This window comes from Grammomys surdaster, unplaced genomic scaffold (genome assembly GCF_004785775.1).
Source record: "Grammomys surdaster isolate TR1022 unplaced genomic scaffold, NIH_TR_1.0 125928, whole genome shotgun sequence".
NCBI classification, from domain to species: Eukaryota; Metazoa; Chordata; class Mammalia; order Rodentia; family Muridae; genus Grammomys; species Grammomys surdaster.
Genome location: NW_021620751.1, coordinates 1096900 through 1111968, shown reverse-complemented (window position 1 = coordinate 1111968; position 15069 = coordinate 1096900). Strand labels below are relative to the sequence as shown.

The window sequence follows — 15069 nt, the reverse complement described above, 5'->3', positions numbered from 1 at the left end:
AAAAAAAAAAAATTAAAAACATGGGGCCCCCTGGTCCCATTACTCCTGGGCATATAATCAAAGAAATCTTGAGGCTTGTTCTGTTGCTATATATTTTAACGCTAAGTGCAGGTCCCCAAGGCCTGGTTTCCCCAGAGAGGAAAGTGTCTGAACTATAGATCCAAGTCATGCTATGTGATCTTGCCCCCAAGTTATTTGTAATTAGTAAATACAGCCTACAGCTAGGCAGAATTGAAATAGGTGGAGGTTGGGGTTCAGATTGTGTGTATGTGGGACTGGAGGAGACCATGAGGAGAGAGAGGGAGAGGGATGAGAGGGAGAGGCAGAGGGAGAGGGAGAGGGAGAGGGAGAGGGAGAGGGAGAGGGAGAGGGAGAGGGAGAGGGAGAGGGAGAGGGAGAGGGAGAGAGAGAGAGAGACAGAGAGAGAGAGAGAGAGAGAGAGAGATATGAGAGGGATAGAGATGAGAGAGAGAGGAATGAGAGGGAAAGAGATAAGAGGAAGAGAGGGAGAGGGATGAGAAGGAGAGAGAAAGAGGGAGAGGCATGAGAGGGAGAGGGATGAGAGGAAGAAGGAGATGGATGGAGATGAGAGGGAAAGGAAGAAGGAGAGAGAGAGTGAGAGGGAGAGAGAGGGAGAGAGAGGAGGTTGTGAGAGAAGGAAGCTGTCATGGATTAGGAGTCAAGAAAGCATGGCCATGAGGGCTGTCCCATTGGAGTTAAGAGCAGCCCAGATGAAACTTAGTACATAATAATAACACAGGGTTATTGATAGGAAATAGATTTTAATATCATAGAGAATAGATATCTGCCCAGCCTTAGCATTGATAAAAGCTTATTGTAAAGAGTAAAAGTTGTGTGTGTTTTATCTGGGAACTGAAAGATCAAAGGCAGAAGTCCCTAATTAAGAGTAAATATTTTCTATAGAATCTCTGTGCTATCACAGAGACGCCTGGGCATTCAAATTTACTGCTGCTGTATTAATTGCACTCATATTGCTGCTATATTAACAATAGCAAGGAAATGGAATCAGATTAGATGTCCACAAACTGTTGAATGAGTAGTGAAAATGTGCTACAGGCAAAGACCTGGGAGGTGAGAAACTCTCAGGACTCAAAGGGAGGGACCTTAGATGAAATGGTCTACATTGGCAAGAGGGAACTTGTAGAGTCCACCTCCAGTAGAAAGACAGGGCATCAAGTGGAGGGATGGGGTGGCCATCCCACAGTTAAAAACTCTGACCCAGAATTATTCCTGTTTAAAAGAACTGCAGGGACAAAGATGGAGAAGGGCCTGAGGAAAAGGAGGACCAAATTGGGATCCAGCTCAGGGTGAGGCCCCAATAGGTCTGGCACTATTACTGATGCTATGGTGTGCTTACAAACAGGGGCCTATCATGACTGCCCTCCGAAAGGCCCAACAAGCAGCTCAAAGAGTCAGATACTAACACTCAACCAATGGACAGAAGCTGCAGACTCCTGTGCTTGGATTAGGGAAAAGCTGGAAGAAGCTGAGGAGGAGGGTGATCCTATAGGAAGACCATCAGTCTCAACTAATCTGGACCCCAGGGATCTCTCAGACACTGAGCCACCAACCAGGCATCATACACCAGCTGATATGAGGTCCCCAACACATATACAGCAGAGGACTGCCAGCTATGAAGTCAGTTAGAGAAGATGCACCTAATCCTCAAGAGATTTGGGGCCTCAGGAAGTGGGGAAGCCTGGTGGGGTGGGGATGGGGTGGGGATATCCTCTTGGAGACGGGGAGGAGGTGTGGTATATGTAACAGTTGGAGGGTGGACCAGGAGGGCGATAAAGTCTGGACTGTAAAAAAAAGATTAGAAAATAAATAAAAAAGAAAATGCTGTACATGAATAAAATTACATTGTATATATGTAAAATTATGAACTTACATGAAATTAGTAGAATTGAAAATGAATTATATTAAGTGAGGTAACCCCGACCTAGAAAGACAAATATCACATGTACTTTTTTCTATGAAGAGTCTCAGGTTTTAATTTATATGGGATCCAGTACATAGAAGACAAGAACCACTTCCGGTCTGGGCCCTAGCATAGAGCATGTCACAGGCAGCAGCTCCGTACCTAACACCAGAAAACCAAGAGAAAGAGGGACTCCCAGGAGCTTTAACTCAAGCAGCATCCCAGGTAAGGAAAAAGCAGCACTTGCCCTAAACAGGGAGCAACTGGGACCCACTGGGACCCAGGAATTCGCTCCTGGCCCGGAGCACGGACTCCATCCCATCTGGGCCCGAGCACTCGCAGATCCCGGGAAGCAGCCCAGCACCCAATCTCACAGAATCCAGAGGAAGCGGGGCTCTCAGGACCTCTCTGCCAAGCAGTATCTTAGGCTAGGAGGTGGCAGTGCTTGCCCCCAAACAGGGAGCAACTAGGACCCACTGGGACCCAGGAATTCACTCCTGGCCGGGGGCGCAGGTTCCTTCCAGTCTGAGCCCGAGCAGATCCCAGGAGTCAGCTCTGCACCCAATCTCACAGAACCCAGAGGAAGTGGGGGCTCTCAATAGCTCTAAGTCAAGCAGTATCTTAGGCTACGAGGTGGCAATACTTGCCCCCAATCAGGGAGCAAACGGGACCCACTGGGACCCAGGAATCCACTCCTGACCCCGAGCCCGGGCCCCTTCCGGTTTCCACCTGAGCACGGAGCACATCTTGGGCCTCAGCTCTAACCCCAGCAGCAAAACACATCCCAAACAGTTCTGACACAACCTACATAATAGGAAAGACAGGCCCCAGTCAGAGAAAGCACAGATAGCACAAAGGTGATCCAGATGGCAAAAGGCAAGCACAAGAACACAAGCACCAGCAACCCAAGGTACTTGCCATCATCAGAACCTAGTTCTCCCACATTAGAAAGTCCTGACCTCCCCATATCACCAGGAAAACAAGAACTAGATCTAAAATCACTTCTAATGATGATGCTAGAGGACTATAAGAAGGAAATAAATAACACTATCAAAAAACTTGAGGAGAACACAGGAAAACAGGATGAAGTCCTTAAAGAAACACAAAAATCCTTTAAAGAATTACAAGAAAACACAAACAAACAGATGAAGGAATTGAACAAAACCATCCAGGACATAAAAATGGAAGTAGAAACAATAAAGAAATCACAAAGGGAGATTACTCTGGAGATAGAAAACCTAAGAAAGAAATCAGGAGTCATAGACACAAGCATCACCAACAGAATACAAGAGATAGAAGGAAGAATCTCAGGTGCAGAAGATACCTTAGAAAATATTGACACAACTGTCAAAGAAAATGCAAAATGCAAAAAGTTCTTAACACAAAATATCCAGGAAATCCAGGATGCAATGAGAAGACCAAACCTAAGGATAATAGGTATAGAAGAGAGTGAAGATTCCCAACTTAAAGGGCCAGTAAATATCTTCAACAAAATTATTGAGGAAAACTTCCCTAACCTAAGGAATGAGATGCCCATAATCACACAAGAAGCCTACAGAACACCAAACAGACTAGATCAAAAAAGAAATACCTCCCGTCACATAATAATCAAGACACAAAATGCACAAAACAAAGAAAGAATTTTAAAAGCAGTAAGGGAAAAAGGCCAAGTAACATATAAAGGCAAACCTATCAGAATTACACCTGACTTCTCACCAGATACTATAAAAGCCAGAAGATCCTGGACAAATATCATACAAACCCTAAGAGAACATAAATGCCAGCCCAGGCTTCTTTACCCAACAAAACTCTCAATTACCATAGATGGAGAAACCAAGATATTCCATGACAAAACCGAATTTACACAGTATCTTCCCACAAATCCAGCGTTACAAAGGATAATAGCAGGAAAGCTCCAATACAAGGAGGGCAATCATACTCTAGAAAGAGCAAGAAAATAATCCTTTTCCATCAAACCCAAAAGAATATAACCACACAAACAATGTTTCCACTATTAGCAAAAATGACAGGAAGCAACAACACCCTCTCCTTAATATCTCTTAACATCAATGGACTCAATTCCCCAATAAAAAGACATAGGCTAACGGACTGGATACGCAAACAGGACCCAGCTTTTTGCTGCTTACAGGAAACCCACCTCAGTGACAAAGACAGACACTACCTTAGAGTAAAAGATTGGAAAACAATTTTTCAAGCAAATGGCCCTAAGAAACAAGCGGGAGTAGCCATTCTGATATCGAATAAAATCGACTTTCAACTTAAAGGTATCAAAAAGGATAAGGAAGGGCATTTCATACTTGTCAAAGGAAAAGTCAACCAACATGAACTCTCAATTCTGTATATCTATGCGCCAAATACAAGAGCATCGACTTTCATAAAAGAAACCTTACTAAAGCTCAAAACACACATTGCACCTCACACAATAATAGTGGGAGACTTCAACACCCCACTCTCAGCAATGGATAGATCATGGAAACAGAAACTAAGCAGAGATACAGTGAAAATAACAGAAGCTATGAACCAAATGGACTTAACAGATATTTATAGAACATTTCACCCTAAAGCAAAAGAATATACCTTTTTCTCAGCACCTGATGGTACCTTCTCCAAAATAGACCATATAATTGGGCACAAGACAGGCCTCAACAGATATAAAAAAATTGAAATAATTCCCTGCATCCTATCAGATCACCATGGTCTAAGGCTGGTCTTCAAAAATGACAAAGACAATGGAAAGCCCACATTCACATGGAAACTGAACAACACCCTACTCCTTGATAATCAGGTAAGGGAAGAAATAATGAAAGAAATTAAAAACTTTTTAGAATTTAATGAAAATGATGACACATCATACCAAAATCTATGGGATACAATGAAAGCAGTGCTAAGAGGAAAATTCATAGCTCTAAGTGCCTACAAAAAGAAACTGGAGGGAGTATACACTAGCAGCTTGACAATGCACCTGAAAGACCTAGAACAAAAAGAAGCTAATACACCCAAGAGGAGCAGACGGCAGGAAATAATCAAACTCAGAGCTGAAATCAACCAAATAGAAACAAAAAGAACTATCCAAAGAATCAATAAAACCAGGAGCTGGTTCTTTGAGAAAATCAACAAGATAGATAAACCCTTAGCTAGACTAATCAGAGGGCAGAGAGACAGTATCCAAATTAATAAAATCAGAACTGAAAAGGGTGAAACTGAGGAAATTAAAAAAAATCATCAGATCCTACTACAAAAGCCTATACTCAACAAAATTGGAAAATTTGGATGAAATGGACAATTTTCTAGACAAATACCAGTTACCAATGTTAAATCAGGACCAGATAAACCATCTAAACAGTCCCATAACCCCAAAAGAAATAGAAGCAGTCATTAAAAGTCTCCCTACAAAGAAAAATCCGGGACCAGATGGTTTTAGTGCAGAATTCTATCAGACCTTCAAGGAAGACCTAATTCCAATTCTTTTCAAATTATTCCACAAAATAGAAACAGAAGGTACACTACCCAATTCATTCTACGAAGCCACAATTACGCTCATACCTAAGCCACACAAAGACCCAACAAAGAAAGAGAACTTCAGGCCAATCTCCCTTATGAACATTGATGCAAAATTACTCAATAAAATTCTAGCGAACCGAATCCAAGAACACATCAAAACAATTATCCATCACAATCAAGTAGGCTTTATCCCAGGAATGCAGGGTTGGTTCAATATTCGGAAATCCATCAATGTAATCCATTATATAAACAAACTCAAAGAAAAAAACCACATGATCATCTCACTAGATGCTGAGAAAGCATTTGACAAAATTCAACACCCCTTCATGATAAAAGTCTTGGAAAGGTCAGGAATTCAAGGTCCATACCTAAACATAGTAAAAGCAATTTACAGCAAACCAGTAGGCAGCATCAAACTAAATGGAGAGAAACTTGAAGCAATCCCACTAAAATCAGGGACAAGGCAAGGCTGCCCAATCTCCCCCTACTTATTTAATATAGTATTGGAAGTCCTAGCAGAGCAGTTAGGCAACACAAGGAGGTCAAAGGGATACAAATTGGAAAGGAAGAAGTCAAAATCTCACTATTTGCAGATGATATGATAGTATACTTAAGTGACCCCAAAACTTCCACCAGAGAACTCCTAAACCTGATAAACAACTTTAGCCAAGGGGCTGGATATAAAATTAACTCAAGCAAATCAGAAGCCTTCATCTACTCAAAAGATAAACTGGCTGAGAAAGAAATTATGGAAATGACACCCTTCACAATAGTCACAGATAATATAAAATACCTTGGTCTGAACCTAACCAAGCATGTAAAAGACCTGTATGACAAGAACTTCATGCCCCTGAAGGAAGAAATCGAAGTAGATCTCAGAAGATGGAAAGATCTCCCATGCTCATGGATTGGAAGGATTAATATAGTAAAAATGGCTATTTTGCCAAAAGCCATCTACAGATTTAATGCAATCTCCATCAAAATTCCCACTCAATTCTTCACAGAGATAGAAGGAGCAATCTTAAAATTCATTTGGAATAACAAAAAACCCAGGATTGCAAAAACTACTCTCAGCAATAAAAGAACTTCTGGAGGAATCACCATCCCTGACTTCAAGCTGTACTACAAAGCAATAGTGATAAAAACTGCATGGTATTGGAACAGAGACAGGCAGGAGGATCAATGGAATAGAATAGAAGACCCAGAAATGAACCCCCATATCTATGGTCACTTGATCTTTGACAAAGGGGCTAAAACCATCAAGTGGAAAAAAGATGGCATTTTCAACAAATGGTGCTGGTCCAACTGGTGGTCAGCATGTAGAAAAATGCAAATTGATCCATACTTATCTCCTTGTACAAAGCTCAGTTCCAAGTGGATTAAGGACCTCCACCTAAAACAAGCCACACTGAAAGTAATAGAAGAGAAACTGGGGAAAAGCCTGGAACACATAGGCACAGGAAAAACGTTCCTGAACAGAACACCAATGGTCTGTGCTCTAAAACCAAGAATTGACAAATGGGACCTCATAAAGCTGCAAAGATTCTGTAAAGCAAAGGACACAGTCAATAGGACAGAGCGGCAACCAACAGATTGGGAAAAGATCTTCACCAACCCTACATCTGATAAAGGGCTAATATCCAAGGTATACAAAGAACTGAAGAAATTAGACTCTAGACAATCAAAGAACCCTATTAAAAAATGGAGCACAGAGCTGAACAAAGAATTCTCAACTGAGGAAGCTCGAATGGTTGGGAAGCACCTAAAGAAGAGTTCAGCATCCCTAGTCATCAGGGAAATGCAAATGAAAACAACACTGAGATTCCACCTCACACCAGTCAGAATGGCTAAGATAAAAAACATAGGTGACAGCACATGTTGGTGAGGATGTGGTGAAAGAGGAACACTCCTCCACTGTTGGTGGGATTGTAAACTGGTACAACCACTATGGAAGGCAGTCTGGCGGTATCTCAGAAAATTGAACATAGTGTTACCTGAGGACCCAGCTATACCACTCCTGGGCATATACCCAAAAGACGTTTCAACATACAACAGGGACACATGCTCCACCATGTTCATAGCAGCCTTATTTATCATAGCCAGAAGTTGGAAAGAACCCAGATGCCCTTCGACAGAAGAATGGATGCAGAAAATGTGGTACATTTATACAATGGAGTACTACTCAGCTATTAAAAACAATGAGTTCGCGAAATTCCTAGGCAAATGGAGCTAGAAAATATCATCTTGAGTGAAGTGACCCAATCTCAAAAGAACATACATGGTATGCACTCACTGATAAGTGGATATTAGCCCAAATCTCACAATTTCTAAGAAACTACGTATAGACCACATAAAACTCACATAGAAGAAGGAAGACAAAAGTCTGGATGCTTTGGTCCTTTCTAGAAGGAGTATCAAAAGTTTCAACCAGAGCTCCCAAAGTCTAAACTGCCGGCCAGAGAGCACAAAGGGAGAGACTCATGCACCTGTATAGGGAATTGAGGGTGACCTTGTTAGACTTCAGTGAAAGTGGAGGGCCATGGTCCCTGAAAGTTTGGATCCCCGACTGTGTGCGAATTTGAGAGCAGGGAGATGGGACTGGGAGGATGTTTGGAGCACACCCTCACAAAAATTAGGAGGAAGGGGTATGGGATAAGGGGTTTTGGGGGAGAAAGGGAGAGGAGATAACATTGAAAGGTAAATACGTATAATATCCAATAAAAAAAAACACACAGATAAGGGTCTAAACACAAAAGAGAGAGAGAGAGAGGGAGAGAGTTGACTTATTTTAAATTAATTTCGAAAGTTTCTATGAGTTGCTAATTGGCTAAGATACTATTTTAAGCTCTCCATAAAAGAATTTAAGTCTCTGTTCAATATTCTCAAGAGAGAGGTAAACCCTAATTTTCCTCAACAATTAATTGACAAAAGAGAGGTAATCTCACAAAAAGTAGAAAAAGCTATTACTAATCGATATATTATTATAGTCTGATTAGTTGTCAGTGGTGCTATAACAGTCCTTTGACAAAAGATTATTAATATAGATTTATATATCCTTAAATAGGGTCTTCTTGACTCTCTGAGTGTGGAAAGAGCGACTGTTGGCACTTCTGCCCTGATTTTACAAGAACTCTGAAAAATTGGCTTTAAAAACAAAAGAGGGGGAACGGTACCCCCTCAGGAGTCCCCCTGAAATAGTCTCCATCATGCCTTGCTCACTTTTATCTCTCTAAAGCTGAAAGCTCATGGCAAATCTGCTGCTGACTGCCTCTGGTACCACCAAGACCAACAAAACTTTGCCACAGATATGGGGAAGGACTGTCTTACCCTTAAAGGGAATGGCCCAGACCCAGTTCCCTTATGGGGCCGAGGACTGATATGCTTGTCTGATACCACAGAAGGCACAGCTAACTGGCTACCAAAAAGATTAATGAAAAAAATAGATACACCCACAAAGCCAGGCCCAACCATAAATACGATGAATAACAATTTACATCCAGGGAAGAGAAATCTCCCTGAGAATCCCCTTCTTTTTCCTTTCCAGGTAAAAATGAATCACCCGTGATGTCTGCTGTTAGAAGTTCTAATCCAGATGCTGGCCTCCGAACTTATACTACTCAGTCCTTTGAAGGGCCACTGACAAGAACATCAAACAGCTAGAGATTGACATCACTAATCTGAAGAAATCCCTCGTTTCGCCGTCTGAAGAGACCTCCTAAAATCGCAAAGATCCTTATTGGACTTGATTTACTCTAGTACAATAGAAAAGACTGTATACAGCTCTTGACTGTGTACAACCCTTAAAGAAGAAGGTTGCCTTTACATAGACAAGACAAGGAGGGTTAAAGAGAGCATGAAATAGGTAGTGAAGCCTAAGAAAAATCAGAGAGAGAAAGAGACAGATGAATGCTGGTACAAGAATTGATTTGCAGCCTCTTCAAGGTTGTCAACCCTATTTCCTTGGGAACCATTATTTTGGTTCTTTTTGCATTTTCCTGCTGGTCCCTAGCTCTCAAATAGGTGGACTAACTCTGTGATACAACAGATAAATAATTTGGTAGCAAAACCTACTCAGATACATTATCATAAGTTAGCTATGGAGGACCACAAGACTCAAGATGAACTTGTTACTTTATACAGGGTGTTTCCAAAACCCATCTCCACCCAACCTAAAGGGGGGACTTCTGCCCCTAGACCAAGCAGAGAGGGGCCACCCAGAACCCCCTCTGACAGGCAATCTGAATTCTTGCTTAGGCTGCGAGGGTAAGCACTGCAAGGGAATATCAATAAAAGATAAAAATATCTATCTGGGTTCCCTGAGGGACAAGCCTGACTGCATAGGGGTTGATGTCAAAAGTATCCCCTCTCCAGGAAAAAGACATTGGGACGGGTATGGCCCTCATGCCTCACTGGACAAGGACAGGGGGACTGGTGCCATTACAAGGTCCCCTTCAAATACTGGAGGTCAGGCCTCTATCCCCGCCTTCGCAAGTTTAGAATTGCCACAGCCCTTCTATACTTAGAGAAGGGAGGAGATGTCAGGGGCAGCCCTGCTTACACACTGTAGGCCTAAAATCAGCCATAGGCCTAAAATCAGCAATAGGCCTGTCATACATATATACTAACACCAAGTCTTGGGTCTCAGTGGAAAAACACTGAAACAGATGGCTATAAGCTAATGTCAACAGGCAGCTTTTGTGGACATTTATAAGCCTGAGTAGTCATAGAACTTGTAAAAAGGTAGCCTTGGGAGATAATACCAACTTAGATAAGGACAAGCGAGTCATAGGCAGAGTATAGTGACTTGTACCCTGAACCTTCACCTAGCCAATACCCAGTTCTGAAGATATCTGTATTCCCCCTGAACACCCACACTCCAGTGTCATTCCCTTCCCCACATCCTGCCTTTCTGTGTTTATATCCCTGTGTGAATTAATTATGATTTGAGAAAAAATTAAAAAAGAAAAAAATGTAAAAAAAAAAGAAGACAAGAACCTAGAAAGTAAGCTGCCTGTGGTGGTTTGAATGAGAATGGCTCCTATGGGCTCATCTAATTGAATGCTTGGCCCATGTAGAATGATTTGGAAAGGAGCAGCAGATATGGCCTTACTGAGGGTTGGCTTTGAGGTTTCAGACATACTTGCTATGTTAGATTTCTTTCTCTTTATTTTGTGCTTGTGGATCAGATGTAAGCTCTCACCTACTGCTCCAGTTTTGGGAGCCAGACCTCTCCAAGATTTTCTTGGAGTCCTTGATCAAAGAACAAAGTGACTACTAGTTCTGTGTCCTTGTCCAGAAGACATGGCAAGGTCCAGTCTGAGACTAGAGTCTGTGCCTTGAAGGTTGCAGTTTTTGTTCCTGAGAGCCCCATTTTCTCCCCTTGAGGGCTTTGATTATCAGACCCATGGCAGCTGTGTCTGAGGCCTCTCTCCTGTTTTCTTTGCCACATTGCTTGATTTCACTTTCTGCTGACTTTGCCAATTATTCCTCTACAAGTATTGTATAAGATGCTGTCCTCCTCCTCCTCCTCCTCCTCCTCCTCCTCCTCCTCCTCCTCTTCCTCTTCCTTCCACTTCTTCCTCTTCCTCTTCTTCTGAATTATTTATTTTATGTGTGTGAGTACATTGTCACTGTTTTCAGACACATTAGAGGAGGACAGTGGATTCCATTACAGAAGGTTGTGAGCCACCATGTGGTTGCTGGGAATTAACTCAGGACCTCTGGAAGAGCAGTCAGTGCTCTTAGCCACTGAGCCATCTCTCCAGCCTAAGATGCTGTACTTCTTAATACACTTGCTTGGCATGATCATCAACAACTTCCCAGTCCTAGCTATCTATCTTTTTTATTTCTCATCCTTAGTCCTTCCCTTTGACATCTTGCTGTTTGAGACTGTTAAGTTTCTCTCTTATCTCTGGCTACATTCTTTTAGTTCCTAATACCACTTAATAGCCCAGATATTAAATAAACTCATTCTTTAATTAGTACACAACTAAAAGGATAGGCTTATTAGAATACAATAACAATTAAGTACTTGAGTTTTAAAAAATTGTTTTAGAGAATAGTCATAACACTATACATGTCACACATGATTGCTGAGTAAGATACTAGCTTACTTTTTATTATAGTTAGTTCTTTAAATGGCAGCTTTGACTATCACTTCTACCATGATTATATATTTTGTTTACATTCAAATACAACTATACCTTCTCTGTAACTTCAGTATCTGATGGCTTTAAATTCTTAAGAATGGTTCAATTTGATGAGCCCTTGGGGACTGAGATTTTTATTGAATTTATTATTATAATTAAAATATGTAATGATTGATGTGTAGCAGGAGCTCAAAACTAATGAGTGAAGAATGAATACAATGGTTTAAAGTAACTTTAAGGAAATAATTGTAAATGGAATTGTTTAGACTTGCTTAATTATTTAGTATAGAATTTTCTATTATCTCACACTATTTTAATCCTTAATTAGGCATAAACAATAAAAAATAGTTCCTGATGCTTAGAATATTTTAAAAGTGTAAGAATAGGTTCTCACTAAATCTGAGCAGTTACTGCAAGTAGTTTCTGGATCAGATCATTACAAGTGCTCTTGGGTAATTGATCTTTGTATGAATTCCTGAGAGAAGATGAGGGATCTTAAATGCTGTTCATTGAGATATGGAGACTCAGAACACAAGAATAAGCATACTACTGAATGTTTATCCTTAAGAGATATTCATCCAATTACCAGATCGTATTAATTCCAAGTTTAATTGTGGACTTTCTTTTTTTTCTGTAAAATATTTTTATTACATTAATTGCTCATAGGTGTGGGATGGGTACAGGTACACATATGAGCAAATAATACCTCGGTAGTTATATTTACATGCATGTGGGAGACACCTGACAGGAGTCCTGGGATCTGAACTCAGATTCTCAGGTAGATTAAAACGTTCTATTTGGCTCTTTCCAGCCAGCGCCGAGCGATGGGCATCTCTCGGGACAACTGGCACAAGCGCCGCAAGACCGGGGGTAAGAGAAAACCCTACCACAAGAAGCGGAAGTATGAGCTGGGACGGCCTGCAGCCAACACTAAGATTGGCCCTCGCCGCATACACACAGTCCGAGTTCGAGGGGGCAATAAGAAGTACCGTGCTCTGAGATTGGATGTGGGGAACTTTTCCTGGGGCTCTGAGTGTTGTACTCGAAAAACAAGGATCATTGATGTTGTCTACAATGCATCCAATAATGAGCTTGTCCGCACCAAGACCCTGGTGAAGAACTGCATTGTGCTCATTGACAGCACACCGTACCGGCAGTGGTACGAGTCCCACTATGCACTGCCCCTGGGCCGCAAGAAGGGGGCCAAACTGACTCCCGAGGAGGAAGAGATTTTAAACAAAAAACGATCAAAGAAAATTCAAAAGAAATATGACGAAAGGAAAAAGAATGCCAAAATCAGCAGTCTTCTGGAGGAACAGTTCCAGCAGGGCAAGCTTCTCGCCTGTATTGCCTCAAGACCAGGCCAGTGTGGCAGAGCAGATGGCTATGTGCTCGAAGGCAAGGAGCTGGAGTTCTATCTGCAGAAGATCAAAGCCCGGAAAGGCAAATAACCATCCTTCATAGCTCGTGTAATAAAGGTGTTTGCTGTTATATGTATATTGTCTGGGTGTTTGGATAGATTTTTTTTCCTGCTCTGTGAGCAAACCTGAGGAAACTATCTTCACTGTGCAGCTGTACTGTAGGGGCCCAGTCCTTAAAAGCCAGACTTGTTTTGAGAACGATTTAAAGTGAAGCCAGAATTCCCCTGGACTTGAGTGTGGATTGGTGTGGCAGAGGCTAATAAACTCTACTGTGCTGAGTTCTAACAAAAAAAAAAAAAAAAAAAAAAAAAAGTTCTATTTGTAGCTAATCCAACTTTTTAGGCTGTTAGGCAACTTATCAAACAATAGCTTTCCAAAAATGCATTGTTCTAGATAAGAATCCTGAAAACCAAGGAAGCACATCCACATTCCCCGTAATGACGTAAAAATTAAGTGCAATTACAATCACAGTTCCTGTTGTAGCCATGGTGGGAATTACAACCTAGGAATGGGGTACTATTGCTTAAGACAAATCATCTGGGTTTCCACTCTACCTCAAGGAATTGTGGACTTTCTAAAGCAAATTTTAAATTTCTCTGAAGTTAACATATCCTGCATTTTCACAATAAAATAACTTCCTAATCCTTAAAAGAACAGCAAAGCCATCTGAGCAGTCTTTGAAAATGATATTTGCATTTTTCATTTTCTATTTTGATACGTAAGTATATTTGGTCCTTTAGTACAATCTTATAGCTGAAAGGCATTTGACATGGAGAAAAATAGTGAAAATATTTTAGTGACAAATTACTGGGACAAATTCCAAACTTTTCTGAAGTATGTTTGAAAATTCTTGTTTTAATCACCTTTAAGAAGATCTTAGATGTGAGAAAATGTTTCTCTCTATGTGTGGCTTACACAAAGAATTAAATTTAGAATTTGCCAACTGACTAAACTTAAGTGATATCTAATGAAGAATCTACTCTACAAGTCTTCTTTTTTCAGAAATATTCACAAAACATATATTTTAAGTAGAATATGAATAGTACGTTATATACTCACTAAGTGAAACAAATTGTTGAGCATAATTTTTATAAAATACGTAGTATTTTACATGAGATAAAGTGATACTGATATTTTAATGTCACTAAACAAACTGAATTCCTAATTTCTCTTTTTTCATTATTTTGAGATTTTTGTATCCTTTTCAAAATATCTAGTATTTGTAACTGACTTGATTTTAATGCATAAATTATACTTCAGAATTAATTTTAAGTGCTTTTTAAATGCTGACTTAGTAGATCAGCATGTTATGTCTGAAGTTGGTAGTTGCAACAGATATAGCGCCAAGATATATCTTTTTGTGTGAATATTTTCTTTTCTTGATCTTAAGACTCACAGTCACCTGCTATGTATTTCGGGGAGAGATCTTCTCACAGTGTACATGAACTCAAGTGCAGGACTAGAAAAACCTGGATTCTCTCTGCTTCCTTTTCTTTTTCACTCTTTTCTTTCTAGTATTTGATGGAATCCTGTTATAACTCTCAGACATATATCTATCTGTCAATGAAATAGAGTCCATCTATTCATGGCAATCTTATTATAGCAGGGTAGGTTAAGTAAATGTGAGTTACAATATACAAATAAACTACCAGTGAGATTAAGTGCTGTGAAAATGACTACATGGTATAAAGACAATGAGTAGTGAGGCAGCTATGATAACAAAGACTCTGAATAGGGAACCTGGGTAGAGATTAAGTAAAGCCCAGGAGCAAATGCAGATTGGTACCGAGGAAGAGAGCCTTAGACAGAGGCAATGTGCCAAAGGCACTAAAATGGTGCTAGGCATGTAAATTCAAGAGTCACTGAAGCATCTACTGTGAACAAACTTGAGGAGTTGGTCAGTAATGAAGTATGAGAATTAAGGGCAATTGGAAAGACCACAGAACATCTGTTTGTAGGAGTAAGGGCTTTGTGCAGTACTTCAAATACTAGAAACCCGTTAGAAGATCTCAAATTAATGATTCAGTGAAATAAA

General features: G+C 40.6%; 1 protein-coding gene and 1 pseudogene across 1 annotated transcript in view; one reads left to right on the top strand and one right to left on the bottom strand.

Annotated features, from left to right (window-relative positions):
• The window catches only part of Muc7 (mucin 7, secreted), a 22836-nt gene extending 12001 nt beyond the window's left edge, over positions 1–10835 (bottom strand). The window contains exon 1 of the mRNA XM_028752648.1: positions 10692–10835. Within this exon, the coding sequence (XP_028608481.1) occupies positions 10692–10835 (144 nt within the window). The remainder of the gene's footprint in view (positions 1–10691) is intronic.
• Positions 10836–12419: 1584 nt separating this feature from the next.
• On the top strand, positions 12420–13106 carry LOC114608655 (annotated as a pseudogene).
• Positions 13107–15069: the final 1963 nt, after the last annotated feature.